Here is a 22,519-nt window from a genome sequence, read left to right as displayed (position 1 = left end):
TTCCCCTCAATGGCGATGTGGTTAGCTTGTCTTGATCTGGCTGAGAAACCCTCCTCCACCCACTCAATCCCTTCATCACCCTTTTTTTCTTTTTTACATCAAAACCCATAAACAAATATACACCAAACGACTAAACAGAGATCCCTTTCATATATATATATATTTATATTTATATCCTGCTCTTCAATGGTGGCTCTTTCTCTATCCTTCACTATGCTCCTTTAAGTCTCTCAAGATTCATCTCTCTTCACCCAACTCACAACAACACCTGTGTTTCCTTCCTGGTAATCTCCTTTCTCTTTCTCACTTTGCGCATTTACAGATTGTTTAACATCCCTGTTTCGATCCCTCATTCGAACGAGATCCAGTATCTCTCATTTCTTCAAATTTCTTCTCTTCTCTCGAAACCCTAAATCACTCATTGGTCGCCATTAGGTTATAGTAAGCGGCAAAGAACCAGAGAGAGAGGAGAAGAGATGAAGATCTATCTTTTTCTCCATCTTCATTAAGCGAAAACAAAAGGAACTCGTTGCCGTCGCAAGCCCTACCTTCTTCTTCCTCCATAGTCTCCACTTCCGATCCCCTTCTACAAACAGTAACCGCCTCCAAATTAGAAATCCTCAAGATCTCTCTCCGATCTGGTTCTCTCCTGATCTCTTGGAAGTTCTATGGTCAGCTATTTCAGCCGTTTGCAAGGAATCCATGGGACGTGCTCTCCTATTCTTCGGTAGCAACAATGAAGGATATATCCATTAAAGAGGTAAGTCTTCCTTGTAGCATTCATTCCATTTCATTGGTTGTCTTCATTCATATATATATTTTATATCTGTGTATTTTGCTTAGTAGGATATTTCTGTGTTGAATGTGTCATGCCTAAGCTAAGAATTCGTGAAGAAATCAATAATGTATGATGATTTATCTGTCAGTTAGGTTATAAGTGGATATAATAACACAGTTTTGTGGAGATCTATCACTCCAATTAGTCATCTTTATCATGCATTTTGGGTATTTGCAAACACTAGAAACAACCATTGAATCCCTAATGTTAAGAAGCTTTGATATTTGTTAAAATATGAAAATGAATAACTCTGTTTCGGTTTAAATTGTGTGACGGCGACCAAGAGTCGCGCTCTTGTCATTCCCCGCTGCAATTTTTACTTCCCACCGGCGTGGAAGGGCTTGGGTGGAAGAGAAGGTCTCACAATGGCAAAAACTCTCAGCACTGCATCCCTAATAAAGAACTGTTTCGACTATACATTTTCGGACGCCAGGGTTTTAGACGGGTCGGCTTGGGAGTGACAGCGACCAAGAGTCACGTTCTTCTCCTTCCCAACTAAGATTTCTATTTTCCGGCGGCGTGGAAGGTTTAGGGAGGAAGAGAAGGTCTCGCAATGGCGGATGCTCTTAGCATCCAACCTAAAGATGAATAATTTCATCAATATTTGTTGATTAGGATTAGAAGATACAGATGTGTATTCAATGTACAGAATGGTTCTCGCCGATTACTTGCTGGATTACTCCATACTGAAACAAGAATGAAAAAAAAAATGGTTTAAGAAGGATTTCAATCACGTAAAATTCTACATGGAGGACAATAAATTGTGCACTGCGAAAGACGAATGAGTTGATGTTGAATCAAATTTAGAGTTTCAACGGGAGCTGTTGTTGGTATTTGAAACGTCATTAGTTTCTCAATTGGAAGCTTAATTAGGAAAGCCGCTAATCTTGAAAACTTTTGATATCATATCATGCCCAAGTAAATTTGATATGTCTGATTTGTTCGAGGAGCGAGGAGTGGGGATGGTTTGAAATTCGTGACAGGCTTAGAGATATTCGAGCTAACCCCCTAATTGAGAGTGGTGGAAGTGTTTCTCACTCAAGTAAGCCAAAACCTTTTGTTGCATAATTACTATAGCTTATAACAAGATAATATGGCTGAAAAGTATTCATTTTGTATACTTGTCAAAGTGTCAGGCTATACAGAATGATGATGTAAGACTGCAGGGTTAAGTTAGCACTATAGATAACCACTAAAATAAACGACAGTGTTGATGCTGCATTTACTCGCCAGAGAATAGACCAGCAACTCTATGCAGAGGAAACCAACCTTAGAAGACAAGTTTAGGAAATATATAACCCTTTTGGAATTCTATAGACAAACTTACAGCCTGTTTAAGTCCAAGTTTCAATGCCTCTTCAACTTTATCTGAGTAGCTTGAGATTTCAAAGTTTTCCTATGCACATGATTTGATGTAGTTAATATTATGCTTTATCCATAAAGATGTCTATTGAGTTTAGAACATACTTTGTTTGCATATTCCCAATTGAATATAAAAATATTCTTTGAGTTCTTTTAGTTGATATTTTAGAATTCTCCAAATGTTTTAAAAGTTTCATTAATTGTTCCATTAATTGTTGTTTGTAGTAACTAATTTTTGAAATTGTCTCTCCGCCCTTGCAATTTAGGAAGGCTTGTTCTATTTATTTGAACTTCAAGTTCACGTAATCATAACAATTATAGTAATATAAATGAATTTAAATTAATAGTAATTTTGAGACTATTATTACTGTTATGTTGCATATGATTGGTTTAAACTATTTTCAGATAGTGTTAAAAATAATTTTTATAGAATATAAATAAGATTTGTTTTTTCAAATCAATTTATTTATTTTTTCTAAAATTAGTAGTAATAATTAAGATAGTTATTTTTAATTAAAAATAAAACAAAAAAATAAGGTCTAATTATTATACTATGTTTTAATTTTTTTTTAGTCAAACAAAACTCAACATTCACGCATACTTGGATTTCAAGCAAGCAGCGACATTGAAGTTACTCTCCAGTCTCCACCACCTGCGAGCTAAAAAACCACCAATATTTACTAGTTTTTCACAGGCAGTGTTCTAAATGGCGGTCGAGGCGGCCGCCTAGGCAGTAGGCGGTCCAACACCGCTCCGCCTATACATGAGGCGGTCAGATTATTTAATTATTTATTATTTTTAATTAATTAATTACTAATATTAATATATATATATATATATATATAAATTCAATAAAAACACTATTTATCTCCCACGCCGTACAAGGAAGGGTGTGGGTGGGGCTACAAATTCCTTAAAATCTGATCAATAAATTGTTCCTATTCCGACTTCCCCAGAGCCTCCGGTAGCACAGCCGAGACAGCTTATATAAATTTTGAAATGATTGTTTACATTCCAATTCATTTATTTTCTTCTTTTCCGTTTCTTATCTCATTCACCTCACCTCCCTTATCATCTACATATCATTCGATCATCTAAACATCTATCTCTTTTTCAGCTCGTCTACATACTTATTTTTGTTAGATGTTACTATGTTAGAGAATATTAATTTAGCTTTGTTATAAAATGATAATTATAGAACATATTTATTATATTTATATTTCAATTTATTTATATTCAACCGCCTAGGCACCGCCTAGGCACCTGAGGCAGTAGGCAGTCACTTACCGCTCCGCCACCGCCCACCGCCATTTAGAACACTATTCACAGGGATTGAATGTTTTAACACCAGCGCCTACTCCCCACCTACGAGCTCCTTAGATTAGATCATTAGCAACCCTAACTGAAGGCAGCGGAGGATTTGACTTAGAACTCGCCGCCCCGATTTCGTCTTCATTTTTTCCAGGTAAATTCTTGGAATATCTTTTTTCCTCTTAAATAAATTGATTATCAATTTATATACTCCAGAAACATCCTGAAAGCTTGCTAGAAGGATTCACCCAAACCTTAAACCTTAAACCCTAAACCCTAAACCCCTCCGGTTCTCAATCAATTAGTGATGAACACCTCCGGTTCGTCAAATCATGGATGCAAAGTCACATTAAGGATGCAGAGAATCTCCTCGGGGGAATGCCAATGGTGTTCAGTGAGTTTGGAATATTGAGAAAGGATGTTGGTTACAACTCCTCTTTCAGAGACATTTTTTTGAGCACTGTTTATAAGAGCATCTTTGATTCTGCAAAGGCAGGAGGCCCTGGGGCTACTGGACAATCTGATCACAACCTATTTATAAAGCGGTCCAATGACAAGCTAGATGTACTATACTACTATAGTTTATGACTTTATGTTGATTCACATTATTCACACAAAATTCTGCTGCAGTTCATACTAAAAATAAAAAAATAAAATACAAGCACAAAAGTACTAGTTCAGATAATGATGACAGTTAATCCATATTACCTTGCATATAAGTTCGTCTAGGAATCCACCAGCAACCAGTAAATTATCTTTCACAGCAAGGGTGTTAACTTGGGTTTGGGTGAATCCTTCTAGCAAACTTCATTCACTACAAAATCTAATGCTTGGAAACTTGTTCATTATAAACTGATGGCGATTTCTGAAGAGCCCTCCATTGTCCATAATTGAAAGCCCAAGTCCTACATACGGTTAGACCCAAAAAAGATGCCTGCTGAAATGTCTCACTGACCGTCCCTCTAGTGGATAAATCAGCTGCAAATACCATCAGCCAATAAATGTTAAACCCATTAATGTAGAAAGGTTGTCCCCGCCATTCAACACAAACTGTTTTCCTTTCCTCTGCACCATTGTCCAGCTTCCACCGCCATCCCCTATCTTCTGTTCCTTCTCCCCAAATGTCCTGCTCATCATGAGGGAAACTTATAATTGCATGAAAACACATTATAAAGAAAGGAAACAATGTAAAGGAAAATTTGGATACCCTGCAGCTTGACTAGACCACCTTATCTCTTTAACAAGAACAACTCATCTCTTTAATCACTAGACCACCTTATCTCTTTAATCATTCATATTTATTATTTATCCTAATCTCCTTTTTACATGAATAAGATGAGATACATTTTATTGTATGTAACTCTAATTTATTTGAAATTTGTTTCTTTTTCTTTTACAGGTAAAATGGCTTATAACACTAGGAGTCGTGTCACTCCTAAAACGTCCATTAGTTTCATCAAAGAACAGCTTGTGCAGCTTTTAAATGAAAAAGTTCGAGTCGACAACAAACTCACTTTGACGGTACTAATTTAATATAAATGATTTTTTAAGTTTAAACTCTTAATAATTTTGATTATATAATTATGTTTGTTTGTAGGAAAAATGTGAGAAGAGATTAGACTATATAGAGCGGTTAAAAACCGCTCTAAGCTGGAGTATAAATCAAGAGAGTCCGGATCTCAGCACTAGCTTCAAAGATAAATTACAAGTCTCCATCGAGGAAAATATAAAGGTCTCCGAGGAGAATATAAAGGAGTGCGGGAAAAAACTGCAAATCAGCGAAGAGAATCTTCAAAGTTGCGAAAAGAAGCTTCAGGTAATTTTTTATATATATTTCATTTTTAATTATTATGTCCTTCTAGTTTCTTCTTTTTTTACTTTTTTTGTTGTTGTCTGTTTTAGGCTGCTGAATTAAAAATAGAAGAAAATACTCTCACAATTCAAAATTTAAAAAAATAACTTGAAGAAGATCTAAAGAAGAAGATCAAATAAGAAGAAGATCTAAAGAAGAAACTAAATGATGCTATTTAGTTTCTTCTTTAAATCTTCTTGTTTGATCTTGACTTTTGCTTCTTCAAGTTTTTTTTTAAATTTTGAATTGTGAGAGTATTTTCTTCTATTTTTAATTCAGCAGTCTAAAACAGACAACAACAAAAAAAAAGTAAAAAAAGAAAAAACTAGAAGGACATAATAATTAAAAATGAAATATATATAAAAAATTACCTGAAGCTTCTTCTCGCAACTTTGAAGATTCTCTTCGCTGATTTGCAGTTTTTTCTCGCACTCCTTTATATTCTCCTCGGAGACCTTTATATTTTCCTCGATGGAGACTTGTAATTTATCTTTGAAGCTAGTGCTGAGATCCGGACTCTCTTGATTTATACTCCAGCTTAGAGCGGTTTTTAACCGCTCTATATAGTCTAATTTCTTCTCACATTTTTCCTACAAACAAACATAATTATATAATCAAAATTATTAAGAGTTTAAACTTAAAAAATCATTTATATTAAATTAGTACCGTCAAAGTGAGTTTGTTGTCGACTCGAACTTTTTCATCAAAGAACAGCTTGTGCAGCTTTTAAATGAAAAAGTTCGAGTCGACAACAAACTCACTTTGACGGTACTAATTTAATATAAATGATTTTATAAGTTTAAACTCTTAATAATTTTGATTATATAATTATGTTTGTTTGTAGGAAAAATGTGAGAAGAGATTAGACTATATAGAGCGGTTAAAAACCGCTCTAAGCTGGAGTATAAATCAAGAGAGTCCGGATCTCAGCACTAGCTTCAAAGATAAATTACAAGTCTCCATCGAGGAAAATATAAAGGTCTCCGAGGAGAATATAAAGGAGTGCGAGAAAAAACTGCAAATCAGCGAAGAGAATCTTCAAAGTTGCGAAAAGAAGCTTCAGGTAATTTTTTATATATATTTCATTTTTAATTATTATGTCCTTCTAGTTTCTTCTTTTTTTACTTTTTTTGTTGTTGTCTGTTTTAAGCTGCTGAATTAAAAATAGAAGAAAATACTCTCACAATTCAAAATTTAAAAAAATAACTTGAAGAAGATCTAAAGAAGAAGATCAAATAAGAAGAAGATCTAAAGAAGAAACTAAATGATGCTATTTAGTTTCTTCTTTAAATCTTCTTGTTTGATCTTGACTTTTGCTTCTTCAAGTTTTTTTTTAAATTTTGAATTGTGAGAGTATTTTCTTCTATTTTTAATTCAGCAGTCTAAAACAGACAACAACAAAAAAAAAGTAAAAAAAGAAAAAACTAGAAGGACATAATAATTAAAAATGAAATATATATAAAAAATTACCTGAAGCTTCTTCTCGCAACTTTGAAGATTCTCTTCGCTGATTTGCAGTTTTTTCTCGCACTCCTTTATATTCTCCTCGGAGACCTTTATATTTTCCTCGATGGAGACTTGTAATTTATCTTTGAAGCTAGTGCTGAGATCCGGACTCTCTTGATTTATACTCCAGCTTAGAGCGGTTTTTAACCGCTCTATATAGTCTAATCTCTTCTCACATTTTTAATACAAACAAACATAATTATATAATCAAAATTATTAAGAGTTTAAACTTAAAAAATCATTTATATTAAATTAGTACCGTCAAAGTTAGTTTGTTGTCGACTCGAACTTTTTCGTTTAAAAGCTGCACAAGCTGTTCTTTGGTGAAACTAGTGGACATTTTAGGAGTGGCACGACTCCTAGTGTTATAAGCCATATTATTTGTAAAAGAAAAAGAAACAAATTTCAAATAAATTAGAGTTACATACAATAAAATGTATCTCATCTTATTCATGTAAAAAGGAGATTAAGATAAATAATAAATATGAATGATTAAAGAGATAAGGTGGTCTAGTGATTAAAGAGATGAGTTGTTCTTGTTAAAGAGATAAGGTGGTCTAGTGATTAAAGAGATGAGTTGTTCTTGTTAAAGAGATAAGGTGGTCTAGTCAAGTTGCAGGGTATCCAAGTTTTCCTTTACATTGTTTCCTTTCTTTATAATGTATTTTCATGCAATTATAAGTTTCCCTCATGATGAGCAGGACATTTGGGGAGGAGGAACAGAAGATAGGGGATGGCGGTGGAAGCTGGACAATGGTGCAGAGGAAAGGAAAACAGTTTGTGTTGAATGGCGGGGGACAACCTTTCTACATTAATGGGTTTAACATTTATTGGCTGATGGTATTTGCAGCTGATTTATCCACTAGAGGGACGGTCAGTGAGACATTTCAGCAGGCATCTTCTTTGAGTCTAACCGTATGTAGGACTTGGGCTTTCAATTATGGACAATGGAGTGCTCTTCAGAAATCGCCATCAGTTTATAATGAACAAGTTTTCCAAACATTAGATTTTGTAGTGAACGAAGCAAAAAAATATAAGATAAGGCTGATATTATCATTAATCAACTGGGAAACATATGGGGGAAAGCACAATATGTAAAATGGGGTAGAGAGATTGGTGGCCTTAATAATTTAACTTCAGATGACGATTTCTTCTCGGATCCAACACTCAAAGCCTACTACAAATCCCACGTTAAGGCAAGCAATTATATATCATTTTTGTTTGTTTGTTTAGTTAGCTAGACTCTTCATGGACTTTTGTTTTGTGCAGACAGTTCTTAATAGAGTGAATTCAGTGAATAACATCACTTACAAAGATGACCCTACAATCTTTTCTTGGGAACTAATGAATGAGCCACGCTGCACCTCAGACCCTTCTGGAGATAAACTATAGGTTTAATTTGATTGTAATTGTATATGCAACTAGCTTGGTTTAATTACATGTATATATAGATATATATATACATATATAGGCATGGATAGAAGAAATGACAGTATATATGAAAAGTATTGATCCAATACACTTGGTTGAGATCGGAGTTGAAGGGTTCTATATATAGTCTTACAAATTCCAACAACAGGGCTGATCAGGTCAACCCAAATGCATACGCTAAACAAGTTGGAACAGACTTCATTAGGAATCACCAGGTTCTTGGCATTGATTTTGCCTCGGTCCATACTTATACTGACTCCTGGTAATTGGTAACTTTAAAAAAAACTATTTACATTTATAGAATTCATGCATGAATGCATGTACCCTAAACAGCTATCAAATTTCTAAATTTCACAGAAATGGTATTAGCTTATAATGTGCTCTGCTAGATTCACCAATTTAGCTTTCGGTAGAGAGCTGAAGTATACATGTATTCATATCAGGTTCAAAAGTCCACTCTCATATATCATATCTAGTATATTATATGCTCTAATAGAAATGTCAATAAAAGTAAAGTCTGAAATGTTGACAACAAGGTCAAATGAATAATAGAAAAATACCTGTTTTGTGAGACCTCAAATCCTACTATTCGGGCTAGATCAGTTTCAGAATCTTTGTGATACATAACACGGAAGCTCAAGTGGTTATGTATGAAATACTTCTCCTCATTGCTCTGCAAAAGTAAGATACGCAAATGAAAGCATGTAAGAACATTCAAAGCTTGTTTGATGTAGTTTTGTTATCTTCTTTTTTAAAATAATCCGTTTTTCTGAAAGAAAAAAAATCTTGATTGATGAAAAAGCGACACAAAGTATAGACCTCAAGCACTCTTCTCTTCACTCAACTAAGCATTTCTCCTACTCAGGATTAGATGGTATGGATATAATTTTTTAGTGTTATTTGGGTTAAATGACTAAAGTATCTTTTTAATTTAATATTTAAGAGTTACAAGAAATAAAGTAACTGTAATTTGGTATTTAAGTGGATGATTTGAATGATGGGATAACAGTCCAAATAACCCTTCCTCAAACAAGGCCTAAAATTGCAACAATCGTTAACAACTTACCCCTTGATAATTTCCCTTGAAACCGACACGAAATCCATGTTCATAAGTGATTGATTGACTATTATCCCTCCTTTGCCTAAGAACAGCAACTGGAAGATTGTCAAGAATCCTGCAAAGACATCAAATTCATTTCAGTTCAAATATAACTTAAAATGAATTAATTATTCTATAGTTAAATAGTCATGTATGGCACAAAAATTTGCAATTCTAACTGTATCGTGATAAGAACAATGGTGAGAAGGCCCTAATGATCATGCCAATAAACTTTAGAAAAATACAAAGGTAAAGTGGGTAAAGTCAAAAGTGGCAACTCTAGTTTAATATGCTTCACATGCAGGTCTTACAAGTTTACTCTGTATTCATCATCAATTTTCTCCTTGAAGTTCTTCGCTTGCTCAGCATTAAGCTTTTTCCGGCAGGCTACTTTGCAAGGTTGCTCCTCTCTCATATTGAACTACAACATTCTCCTATTTAGTTAGATTCAGATTGCTTAATATGTGTTCAATAATAATAAACGGAATTCATTTTCACAAATTTATCCGCCGACTATTCCAGAAAAAACCGAGAATATCAGAAGATACTCACAGTATAAACTGAATTCTCGATGCGATCACCTCTAAGAACCTCTCCCAAATTTTCAGCATTGTTCATAATCTTCTCAGGCTTACAGTAATTTAAGTAATAATAGTCATATGGAAGTTGTGTCTTTGTAGATGATAGCTTGTTAACCTTAACGTATAATGGATCGCCCTGTTGCAATAGCATAACATTCATCAGAAAGCATATACAGCTAAAAAGAAAAGCACTATAGACAACAACGTGATGACTGATGAATCAATTCACCGATGCACAAAACAACAAGCAGACGAATAAAAATAAAGAAATATCCAACACGTACTGACGAGGAAAAGGAAAATAGTTTTAATAATTGAAGCTAAAGGACAATTTTCCAATTCGAAATTGAACTATATAACAAGATCTAATTGAAGTAGACACAAACGGAAAGATCATAGATGAAGATAACAGCTAGTAAAACCCTAGATCAGATCTTTAATATAATAGAATCAAGTGCAGTCGTGTGACAATATCAAAACAAATCAACGACACAAATTCATGGATCGCCGCGAGAAAAGTAGACTTGCAACAAAGAGAAGATAGAGAAATCAAATAAAAATAGCAGAAATGGATTATACACTTGAATAACGATGATGAACATACCCGTTGGAAGTCTCTAGGGGCTACACCGGGGAGATAGAAGCAGTTCGCTGGTGAGAATAGGTGCAGGACGACGGCGAAGAAGAGAGCAGAAATCCAGCCGGAGCTACTCCCCATCTCTAAATCCTAGAGAGAGAAACAGCAAGCTTTGAAAGATGAAATGAGAGTCTTGATATAAATTATTATTGAAAGAAAACTTAGCGATCTAACTTTGGCAGAAACATTATTTTGCACTATTTCCAATCTCACTTATGAAAGTTTTGGCTAAATGTACAAATTCACCCTTGAACTTATAAATTATGTAGAATTTGTCACCTGACTTTTGGATTACAGACTCGTATAGTTAGTTCAATGACCGACACTTCCATCAAACCTCAACTTGTTCAACAATTTTTTTAATTGTATTATTTTAATGTTAGGTTAACTCACTAGTCACTATTTATAATAATATCCATCTATACCAAATTTAGAAAACATTATTTTTCATAATTATTGGAGAAAAATGACAGAGTTACAAATCAATTATAACAACATTAATAATAAAATCTATAAGTTATAAAATCAAAAGAATACTAAAAAAATGGAATCTCTCTCCAAAAGTTTTATAATAGTATCAAGATGACTCATTATTCGGGTGGTAGGATGTAATGATCATAATTATGTCATAATCTTTCTCTTCTGCTCTTATCTTAATTACTATCATTATAAAACAATTGTTTTGATCTAACAATATTTATCTGTTTTTACCTGTTACATTTTCAAGAATATATTATTAAATTGATTTGAATGTAGATAGATGTGCCTCTCTTTTTAGAAAGTATATCAACTAGAATATTATTTGAAATAGTGACAATCAACTCAACTTATTGTGATATCCAAACTTAAAATTCCTCCAAATGCATATAACATAAAATAATCAATTTTTTCCTCCAAATGCATATAACATAAAATTCACTTTTTACTTTGGTAATTTTCAAAAGTAATTGTGACAAAATAACACTTTCCAAATATGCTCATTGAAATAAGTATTACAGGCATGGGTACAAAGGAAGAATATCAACGAAGATAGGTGGCCAACAAAGTTTGAATATGGGTGGTTTGGTGAAGTTAAAGATGAAAATAAATGTTAACCTATATTAAATTTTTCAGTACATGTCTTAAGTTTTTACAATATACCTGCAAGCTTATAGGAATAATTCTCACTCAATACTACTCGATCGTATTTAAATTAGGTTATTAGGATGAGCATAAAAAAATACAAAAGAAGAATTAAACACATACCTGTAGAATTCTTTAATAGTAGCTTTAGACTTAGATTGCAGAAGTTCAGCACTGAGAACAATTGGCGACAAAATTGCTGGTGGACTTTCAGCACTCCTCGGATCTCTATTTCCATTCTTAATATTCCAATCCACCATATTTGGATGTTCATGAGAACTCCTATCTGAAACTGTATCAACTCCTAGCCTTCTAGAAGAACCTCCAGTGTTTGTAAACTCTGTCGAAGAATTATTTTGCCCTCTCATTGACATTCCCCTAGCAAAACCACCTTGAGGGCCAAGTGTGATCGAGTTGTCACCAAAAGGCCTTTGAGGCAAAGGTAGAGTCATAGTCCTATTTTCATATTGATTTCGTTCCTCCGTTCGAAAATCTTGATTATAACCCCTTAGTTGTTGTGGTTGTGAAGAACGGAAACCACTCATTTGATTGGGTCTTGGACTAAAATCCATTTGACGATTTCTAACAGAAGAATTGGAGCTTGGAGGATTACGAGATAATCGACTGGCTTGAACCTGTCGTTCTCGTTCTTGAGCAGCATCACGATGAACTTCGTTGATCTTTTTCGGTCCTTCAACTTTCATCCTCTGCTGCCATTTGTTCCTCCTCAAATCGATGGAATCTTTTAACATGAACCTAACCCGAGGATAACTTCATGTTGACTGATAAACTTGCCATTCTTTCGAAATACGCATCCATATGTTCTTTCGCCTTTTGATGGTCGATTATTTCGCCTATTGTACTCATTAATTTGCATAAAGCTTCGATGTCTTCTTCATCAGGTGTCTGACACTGACCCAACAATTTCATTATACATGAATGCATGATTCTCTCGGTCAGCATCTTTTGCTTATACAGCTCTCCGATTAACCTAATGTTACCCAACATTTGTCTTCTCGCTTTCAACCTTTTCTCTTCTCGTTCTTCCTTTGATAGTTTTACCTCGCCTTCTTCTTCAGCCTTGTTAGCTTCTTCCTGTTCTCGTTCCCCTCTCTCGAATTCTTCCTGACACTTGCTCAGAAGCAATCTTTTAAAAGTAATCTTTTCATTGTCTTCGCAAAAATCAGGCAATTCCCGGGAAAGATGAAAACAGAAATCTGCATACATTTCGCAGAAAGTCGGTTCTGTAAGCGCCTTATCAAAAATCTGCGATATAACACCGACTAGAGTATTTGCGTTGTCGATGTTGACATCTTTAACTTGCTGAAAGAGTTTATCAAAGTTCTGTGGAGTCAACTTATTTAAAATTGTCTTAAGTTGTCTCTGCTTGACTTGTTCATCGTCTGTCACAATACCAACTTGGTATTTCTTTTCCGCTTTGTGCATGACCTGCATTTTTTGGGGGGTGGGAAATGACAATATTGAGCTTTCTAGGTATCCCATTTTGTCAAAGAAACAAAAATTATCATTTAATTTTTTTTGTACAAAATTGGAAAAAAATCACTTTTTTCAGACACTGTTCACCTCTTTTCATCTACTTCAACACAATTTTCATGTCGGATATAAAAAAAATCACTTTCAATTCTAACTTTGGCAAGTTTCGTAAATGATTGTGATTGTGTCATTTTATAAGGAAAAGAGAGGGAAATAAATAAAAAGAAAAGTGTATGACCTTCATTTTTAGGGGAGCAAATGACATTCATGTCATTTTATTTTAAAAATAGTGGATAACCTGTTTTGGGGTGGGGGTGGGGGTGGTGATAAATGACATTTGTGTAATTTTATCTCAAAAAAAAGGGAAAAGTTCACAACCTGCATTGGAGTCTGCGGTGAAGGAATTAAGCCCTTCTGATTTGAAGACTTTTGCCACCTGTCCGACTCGGAGTTATTACGTTGCAGGCTAACGGTCTGCTGCATCATAGACCCGTTTAGGATTCCTCCACCATATGGACCAACTGGTGAACGTAGATTCCTTGGTACACCATAATTTCCAACTCCTTGTCGCAAATCGCGACCTGTGTCATTTCCGTAACTATCCTGTCGAAAATCACGACTTGTCTCATTTCCGAAACTATCCTGTCGAAAATCGCGACCAGGGGGACCGCCAACGCGATGTGCCCCCCTTCCAGCACTAGGGTATGAATCGTGAGAACTATCCGCATTAGAACCACTCAGGATCACTCCTCCTGTCTTAAAATCAAAACCGACTGGCAAACCAGTGTGATGTTCTGATAAAGTCAATAAGAAATCCCTAGAATATTTTTTTTTAACTGATAAACCAGGGACAGGCTTCTCTTCTACTACTAATTTTGGAGTTGATATGTCGGCAGCATCTTCCCAATCGTCTGGCTCGGATTTACTCTGCCCAACCTTTTCATTTGATATTATGTTGTTTTGAGGATCATCTGCTTCAACCTGCTGCTTTAGGTCAGAAGGTGTAATTTCTGAATCTTCTGAAGGAGTAGTCGCTGCTTTATATGCGTTATAAAGATCGCTTGATGCACCAACAGCGTCTGCCTTTTGAAGAATTTCTTTTCTTTTCTTCTTGGCTTTGGATACTGCACTTTTCATCCTACTCAGTTCTGAAACAGGCCTCTCCTCCTTTGGACTTGATGCTGCAGAAGAAATATCTCCTTCAGAATTTAAGCTTGATAAATCCACACTGTTTGTAGAATCCGCAAATTCAGCACTTGATTTCTCTACTTTTTCAATTTCTTCTATCTTCTTATCAATGTAAGATTCAGATTGATTAGCAACTTCTGAAGATCTTGGAGAAACAGAATCCAGAGATAAATCGGAGTCGTTTATATCTTGCTTAGACGCTTCCTTCATCCCAACTGCTTGTTCTTTATTACCTATGGTTTCAAGCTTTTGTGGTTCAATGTGTACAGTTAAATTCTCTTTTATGGCATTGTTTCCAGAGGGCAAGCTATCAACGCTAACTGAATCATTCAACTCTATGCAAGATGAATCTGAAGAACCACTGAGTTTAGGAAATGACTCACTGTAAGACATGTAGCTCTCACTTGTACCGTTTGAAGCATTAACTTTTTCCCCATCCTTTGCTACGGTTGCACCATTGGCAACTGAACCACTTTCATGTAAAGACTGAGAGGACAAGTCTGAAAGAGAGGTAGATTGAGTCGAAACCTGCAAAAACAAATGCAAAATATGTTCTCAATGCGATGAAATACATTTACTTTATCCAGGGGCTTTTGTTTGATGAAAGGTTATTCGGACATGTGTAAAATAACCCCATATTTTATTATCAATCACTTCATCAATCAAACCATCGACTAAAATACTCTTTCTTTATATTTTATAACATTTTAAAATCTAAAATACCAAGGATATCTAAGCCTATCCTTAAAAAACCACTTTATCATCGCCTTTTTGGAAATTGTCCAAGTAAAAAGTGAGAGTGATGTTTGTATTTGGTAGGAAAAGTGTGACTGAATGAGATGAATTTTTTTTTAGGTGAAAAGTGGATGAAATAAATGATGTTTTTTTTTGACAAATTTTCAGCTCATGCTACAGAATTTTGTTGACAACATTTTTTTGCCAAATGGTTTGTTTTTTGGCAAACTGACAAAAAGAGCTTCCAAAATAGTTCCCATAAAAATAGATTATTCAAAAAAAACTACAAACAAGCTCTAAGAAAACAAAGTAGGATAAATATAGAAGTACCTGGTGTGTTGGAGATTGTCCTCCCTTATTATTCTCATTCTGAAGATTCTTAGGAGGGTCGGACCTATTAACTACTTCAGCACTTCTTCCTTCATCATTGGCCACAGCCGATGCAGTTTCTTGAATGGGAAGTGAAGATGTTCCCTTAGGTTGTTGCTTAACAGTAGCAGGCAATAGAGAACTTTCCGGATGAACAACTGGCTCCCTTTGAGAATGAAATGAGTTAACTTTGTCAACAGAAGTTATTGCAGCAGGAGACTCCACTTTAACAGCATGAAGCAAACCGCCTGGTCTAACTGTTACATGTGGAGCTGCTGATGGTTCAGCAATTCCATGCATTTGATTATTGTTCTTATTTGAAGGAATCGTGAAAGGAACAGATTGTGTACCCTGGCTAACTGTATAGCCAAACCTTGGTTGCTGGGAGCTGGGGGCAATTTGGGTATTATTCATAGGAACGGAACCAGGTACAGGGAAAATGGGGGTAGAAGGATAAGGACTGGTGTAGTAATTGACTGGGTGAGTAGGAGTAACCGAATTAGGAAGAGTGTGTGGCTTTGAGCTCAATGACTCATCAAGTCTTAACTCTTCACGAGTTTCAGGATGAGTAATCTTGACAGGTTTACGCTGGCTGACAAATTTTCCAGGTGATTGTTGTTGTGTGAATTGTGGACTCATACTGATTCCTCCTAACTGAGGATTCATTTGTGGTGTAAAATTCAAGCTCTGACCTTGATGCATTAACCCCTGATGAGACATTGGATGAGGTTGTAGAAACATCTGTTGCGGAAGTTGAGGCATTGGTATTTGCATTGACATTGAAGCTTGCGATTGCATCAAAGGGCCGGGCCCACCAAATTGAACGGCAACTTGAGGCTGGTGATATGCCAATGGCATGGGAACTCCGGGTATAGAATGAACAGGAGACTTCTGAGCTTGGGGCATATGAGGTGCAGCTGAAACTTGAGCCTCTCTTCTAGCCTTTGGGATTTGATGAGAATCATCATTATTGGATTGGTTAATAGCTACTCCAACTTTCCTAGGTGTTTGAGGCTTAGGGACTGATGGAACAGGATGGGTCATCACAGGTGTTAAAGCAGTATGCCGAGCCTGGAAAAAAATCAGAATCAGCAAATCACAAAGACTTATACATACATATTTGATGGAAAGTTACTCAAGCAGCCAAGTAAAAAGCAATTGTTACAATAGAGTACACATATCACTTTTCTTTCGAAATCAGAGTTATATTTCCTTACAGGAAGATAGCACAACCCTCACTTCAAACATGGCATTCTTAGTGGTAATGAACATGAGACCTTTGGTCACTTTTGCAAAACTCTTTCCAATTGAACCACCCTAGTTGGTTATTTTGTAATAAAAAAAATCATGTTGATCATGATACCGACAAATCTATATTTGTTATGTTGGCAAAAATTCAAAATGATCTAGAAAATATGTTGTTTATGATCGAAAGAAAATCTGAGAATGATGGAGAAAAAAAAATGAAACAAAAAATTACAATATAATTTGAATCATGATCCTCTGACAATAATTTCTATACCAAATGCTCATCAAAAATCATATTAAAATCTGAATATGATAAAAAAAAATCTTACAATATTAACTTTGACGATTTTACAATGAGATCATGATTGTGACAAAATATTAGTTTCCAAATAGACTCTATGTTGGCCAGATAAACACATACAAAGATTGTATAACGAAATAACCAGATCAAGAGAAATAATCTTCATACAGACCTGGTCATATTTCTGCTCATCCAGATTAGGAGGTGCCGAGCTGGTTCGTGCAGGTATCTAGCAAACAAAACCAAAGGAATTACACAACTATAAAATTACAGTACACAACATCAACTTTTAAAACTAGGTGTGAAGTATACACACAGCAGATAACAGTCGAAATAAACATGGAAGATGCATGTAAATTTATCTCACCTGCATTCCGTTCACAAAACCAGGGCTTATGGTCCCAAATTGAAGAGGAAATGACTTTGAAGCATCTCCTGGTACTACATCATATAGAATAAACATTAACACAACATTTTTAGATGTATTTAGACTTATTCGATATAGAAAGAGACACACCCTTCGCGGGAGTAGTAGGGGCTGTTGGCTGATAGGATTGAGCATTTGTTGTAACAACCCCTGAACTTCTCTGGACTGGCATTTCAGCTGCGGGTTTGATGGAAACACCTACAATTGGCTCAACGACAGTTCCTTAATAATAATAAATAAAACATCAAACTAGGTTTTTCATAAAAAGAGATTTTGTAATTTTTAAAATTACTTTGTTGTGTAGGAACTGAATGTGCTCCATTCTGCAGAGGACGAAATTCAGATTCTAACTTCACATTTCCAGGGCCAGACCTAGGTTGCATTCTTTGTGCATTGTTATGATTCTTAAAGCTGAAAGTGACAAAAATAAATGATCAAAATACAAAATTTAATGAAACCCTAAATTTAAAAAGAAGAATGAATCCGCTAGAAACAATCTATCAATCTATCTATATATCTATCTATCTATATACCTTCTATTCGAATTCGAATAAAACGATGGATTAAGTGAAGAAGGTGGATGGGCGGCGGTACCTCCACCGCCACCACCACCGCCCCCCCTACCACTACCACCACCACCTGAAGGATTCCACTGGTGTTGTCCTGAGCTACCGGATCGACCCAATTTTTTATATTGTGTCGAATCGGTCCTCTCACCACTAGATTGATGGGAGGACATAAATCCCGAACTGATTATATCTGATAAAAGAAAAGAAAAGAAAACAAAACAAAAATAAGGGTAAAACAGATCCATCGATGATCAGAAAAGGGTAGAGAATGAAAGAATCATACAAGGGTATTTGGATTGACCTGTGAAGGGATTGAAGAGATGAAAATTAGGGTTTTTTTGTGGGTGAAAAGAATATATTTGGATAGGGAACAAGGGAAGTGATGGAGAAGAAAGGAGTGCAGCGAAGAAGAATGAATAGAGAAGAGAAGAGAGAAAGGTTGGTTTTTTAGGAGAGAGAGATTGGGAGAAATTGAGAGAGAGTTCTATGAACTGCTATAGGTGGAAGTAAAAAGGTAGGTTTTTTAGGAGATCGAAATCGAACGGGTCGCCCGTAGAACTCTATAAACGTTTCTTTTCCAATTTATTTTACAAATTATCATCATTACTATTTCAAATAATTATTTTTATAGTGTTTATTACTTTACTTATCATTTAATTTAAGATATTAAAGATAGACATTCTTTGAAAAAAACAAATTATAAATTATAAATACTTAATATTTAAATTGTTTGATGATATCAAATTAATTATATTAATTAATAAATTAAATATATTGAAGTATATAATTTAATAAATTAAATAAATATTAATATTTTTTTTTAAATGACTAACAAAATATATATATATTTCTAATATTTCTCCTATTTTTTATTTTATAATTAGTTTATTTATTATTATATTTTTATTTTATGATTTTTTAAAATTAATTTCATGAAAATAAGAAAGAAATAGAAAACCTAATATAATTTTATATATTATAATAATTTTATTAAATTTAAAAGATAAGATTTTTTTTATTTTGTAGAGGAGTGTATTTATTTTTTATCATTTATATAAATTTAATATTTTAATTTATTATTCTTAATATATTTTGACCTTTGGTTAAGTTAGTAGAAATAAGTATAGAGTTTATTTTAAAAGAAAACAAAATTAAAATAAAAGAAAAATTATTAGAAAACTGCTTTTTAATTCTAAATTTATAAAATTATTATTATATATAAAATTTTATTAGATTTTTAAATTTTTTTCTCATTATAAGTAAAATAAATTTTTTTTCTATTTGATTATAATTTATCAAATTAATTTTAAAAATAAAAATATGATCTCATTTAAATATATTATATATTATTTTAGAATTTTGTTATTTATAATTTATATATTAAGTTTATTAATTAATATAATTAATATGTGAAGGTATAATAGTGTTTGAATATTTTTGTAAGTATTAGTTTTAAATATTATTAAATTAATTTAAATATTTTATGTTTTTATTTGTTAATTTAAATTATTTTAAAATAATTAAATATTTATAGCTTAATATAAAAATGTTGTGGTGGAGTATACGCTCTCTTCTTAGAGTTAGAGCCCTACGTGCTTCATCGGTTAAAATGGGTAAAATATAAATTCTCGCGGGTCTTCACCCTATCTGGATCGGTTTGGATCTCAGTAATATACAAAAAAAAAAAAAAAAAAAAAAAAAAAAAAAAAAAAAAAACTCACTTGGCGCATCTTTCTCAATCATCTCCGGACCCTAGGTTTTGGACGGGGTTTGCTTGGAGGTGACGGCGACCAAGAGTCGCGCTCTTCTCATTCCCCACTGCAATTTCTACTTTCCACCGGCGTGGAAGGGCTTGGGTGGAAGAGAATGTCTCACAATGGCAAAAACTCTCAGCACTGCATCCCTAATAAAGAACTGTTTCGTCTATCACTCAAGTAAGTCAAACGTTTTCGCCTTTTTTGTTACAAGATAAAATTGGCTGAAAAGTATTCATTCTGTATACATTTTCGGACGCCAGGGTTTTAGACGGGTCGGCATGGGAGTGACAGCGACCAAGAGTCACGTTCTTCTCCTTCCCAACTAAGATTTCTATTTTCCAGCGGCGTGGAAGGTTTAGGAAGGAAGAGAAGGTCTCGCAATGGCGGATGCTCTTAGCATCCAACCTAAAGATGAATAATTTCATCAATATTTGTTGATTAATATTAGAAAATACAGATGTGTATTCAATGTACAGAATGGTTCTCGCCAATTACTTGCTGGATTACTCCATACTGAAACAAGAATGAAAAAAAATGGTTTAAGAAGGATTTCAATCACGTAAAATTCTACATTGAGGACAATAAATTGTGCACTGCGAAAGACGAATGAGTTGATGTTGAATCAAATTTAGAGTTTCAACGGGAGCTGTTGTTGGTATTTGAAACGTCATTAGTTTCTCAATTCAAATAAAACTTGAGAAGAAGTGGATTGGAAGCTTAATTAGGAAAGCCGCTAATCTTGAAAACTTTTGATATCATATCATGCCCAAGTAAATTTGATATGTCTGATTTGTTCGAGGAGCGAGGAGTGGGGATGGTTTGAAATTCGTGACAGGCTTAGAGGTATTCGAGCTAACCCCCTAATTGAGAGTGGTGGAAGCGTTTCTCACTCAAGTAAGCCAAAACCTTTTGTTGCATAATTACTATAGCTTATAACAAGATAATATGGCTGAAAAGTATTCATTTTGTATACCTGTCAAAGTGTCAGGCTATACAGAATGATGATGTAAGACCGCAGGGTTAAGTTAGCACTATAGATAACTACTAAAATAAACGACAGTGTTGATGCTGCATTTACCCGCCAGAGAATAGACCAGCAACTCTATGCAGAGGAAACCAACCTTAGAAGACAAGTTTAGGAAATATATAACCCTTTTGGAATTCTATAGACAAAACTTACAGCTTGTTTAAGTCCAAGTTTCAATGCCTCTTCAACTTTATCTGAGTAGCTTGAGATCTCAAAGTTTTCCTATGCACATGATTTGATGTAGTTAATATCATGCTTTATCCATAAAGATGTCTATTGAGTTTAGAACATACTTTGTTTGCATATTGCCAATTGAATATAAAAATATTTTTTGAGTTCTTTTAGTTGATATTTTAGAATTCTCCAAATGTTTTAAAAGTTTCATTAATTGTTCCATTAATTGTTGTTTGTAGGTGTATTTCCATATAACTATTGAGGATTATGCAACGAGGCGATGACGCAAATCCCTAAACTAATGTACGAAAAAGGCAGGTCTGTTTATTAATATAACTAATTGTTAACGAAATCAATCATTTTCAATTAAATTTGTAGGGTTTGAGATTTCGGGTTTAGGGTTTAGGGTTTAGGATTTAAGGTTTAGGGTTTAGGAAACAACAAAATAATTATCACAGTGACTTGACAAATGATATTTTCAGATATTCTGAGCATGATCATGGGTAACGTAAATAAATATTTTATTGAAAAATAGAGATACATTTGGATATATAATCTTAATATATTTATTGGACTTTAACGAGCTGGAAGATTTTTAGGTGTATACAGTAATTTTATAAAATATGTGGACCAAAATATGTAGCAGAGGTTCAAAGGAAACAGTAAGATTAATTCTCCAAATTCTTTAAAAGTAATATTAGAATTGTAGCATATTTTATATTTTAGAACATATATCTTATTTTTATGTTAATATTATTATTAGAATTAAGTTTATATTATTGTTAGTTTTAAATGTAGTGACTGATATTCTGAAAATGATCACTTGTATAGTAGACTGAAAAATGCAATGAAGACAAACATTTTATTTTATTAAAACATGAAGATATATTTGGATATATCATCTTAATCTTAATGTACTTGGATTAGACTATAACGAGTTGATAACCAGTTGATGAAAGTTGACCAAAATATGCAACAAAGGTTCAAAAGAGAGGCAAGATTAATTCTCTTTAAAAGTAATATTAGGATTGGAGCATATTTTATATTATAAAATATATTTTATTTGTAAGTTAATACTATTATTATAATTAATTTCATATTATTCTTAGTTAAATTTAAATATAGTGATTGATATTCCGAACATGATGAAAGTGTATGATAGACCTGAAAGATGCAGAAGATGGAAATAAATTTGGATATATTATCTTAGTACGTAGATTTGATTGTAACGAATCTTAAAATTTTGTGAAATACGCAGACAACAAGATTATTTCAACAAATGCTGTAAAAATATATTATTACGATGGTTGAATATTCATATTATTGAACATAAATCTTATTTTTAATTTAATATTATTATTAGAATTAAGTTCATATTATTGTTAGTCTAAAAGGGAGTGGTATATTTTTGATTGAAAAAAAAAATATTAATACTTATTTAGTCATGAATTTAAAGAGTTTTTATTATTTGATTTATCTTCTTTTTTCAAA

General features: G+C 33.7%; 2 protein-coding genes and 1 pseudogene across 2 annotated transcripts; 1 reads left to right on the top strand and 2 right to left on the bottom strand.

Annotated features, from left to right (window-relative positions):
• Positions 1-6,003: 6,003 nt before the first annotated feature.
• On the top strand, positions 6,004-8,261 carry LOC124943929 (mannan endo-1,4-beta-mannosidase 6-like). The gene is given in 4 exon segments (XM_047484385.1): positions 6,004-6,036; positions 7,571-7,953; positions 7,956-8,065; positions 8,139-8,261. Coding segments are annotated over 3 exon segments (564 nt in total). The 5' UTR covers positions 6,004-6,036; positions 7,571-7,622.
• A 503-nt stretch (positions 8,262-8,764) lies between these two features.
• On the bottom strand, positions 8,765-10,167 carry LOC124942684 (transmembrane 9 superfamily member 7-like). Its single transcript, XM_047483230.1, has 4 exons — positions 9,952-10,167; positions 9,711-9,820; positions 9,367-9,475; positions 8,765-8,973 (listed from the first exon to the last, which is right to left on the bottom strand). The coding sequence occupies exons 1-4, from the start codon at positions 10,138-10,140 to the stop codon at positions 8,773-8,775; spliced, it is 609 nt and encodes a 202-aa protein (XP_047339186.1). The 5' UTR covers positions 10,141-10,167; the 3' UTR covers positions 8,765-8,772.
• Positions 10,168-11,732: 1,565 nt separating this feature from the next.
• On the bottom strand, positions 11,733-18,603 carry LOC124944016 (annotated as a pseudogene).
• Between the last annotated feature and the right edge of the window lie 3,916 nt (positions 18,604-22,519).

This window comes from Impatiens glandulifera, chromosome 6 (genome assembly GCF_907164915.1).
Source record: "Impatiens glandulifera chromosome 6, dImpGla2.1, whole genome shotgun sequence".
NCBI lineage: Eukaryota > Viridiplantae > Streptophyta > Magnoliopsida > Ericales > Balsaminaceae > Impatiens > Impatiens glandulifera.
Note: the sequence above shows the minus strand (reverse complement) of the source record. Positions and strands in the feature narration are given on the sequence as shown.

Coding starts and splice junctions, on each gene's coding strand:
- LOC124942684 (XM_047483230.1), bottom strand. CDS start 10,140: ATGAATGTTATGCTATTGCAACAGGGCGATCCATTATACGTTAAGGTT. Junction 9,476..9,710: donor GATGAATACAGAGTAAACTT/GTAAGACCTGCA, acceptor ATGTCTTTGCAG/GATTCTTGACAATCTTCCAG. Junction 8,974..9,366: donor TCAAGGGAAATTATCAAGGG/GTAAGTTGTTAA, acceptor TTACTTTTGCAG/AGCAATGAGGAGAAGTATTT.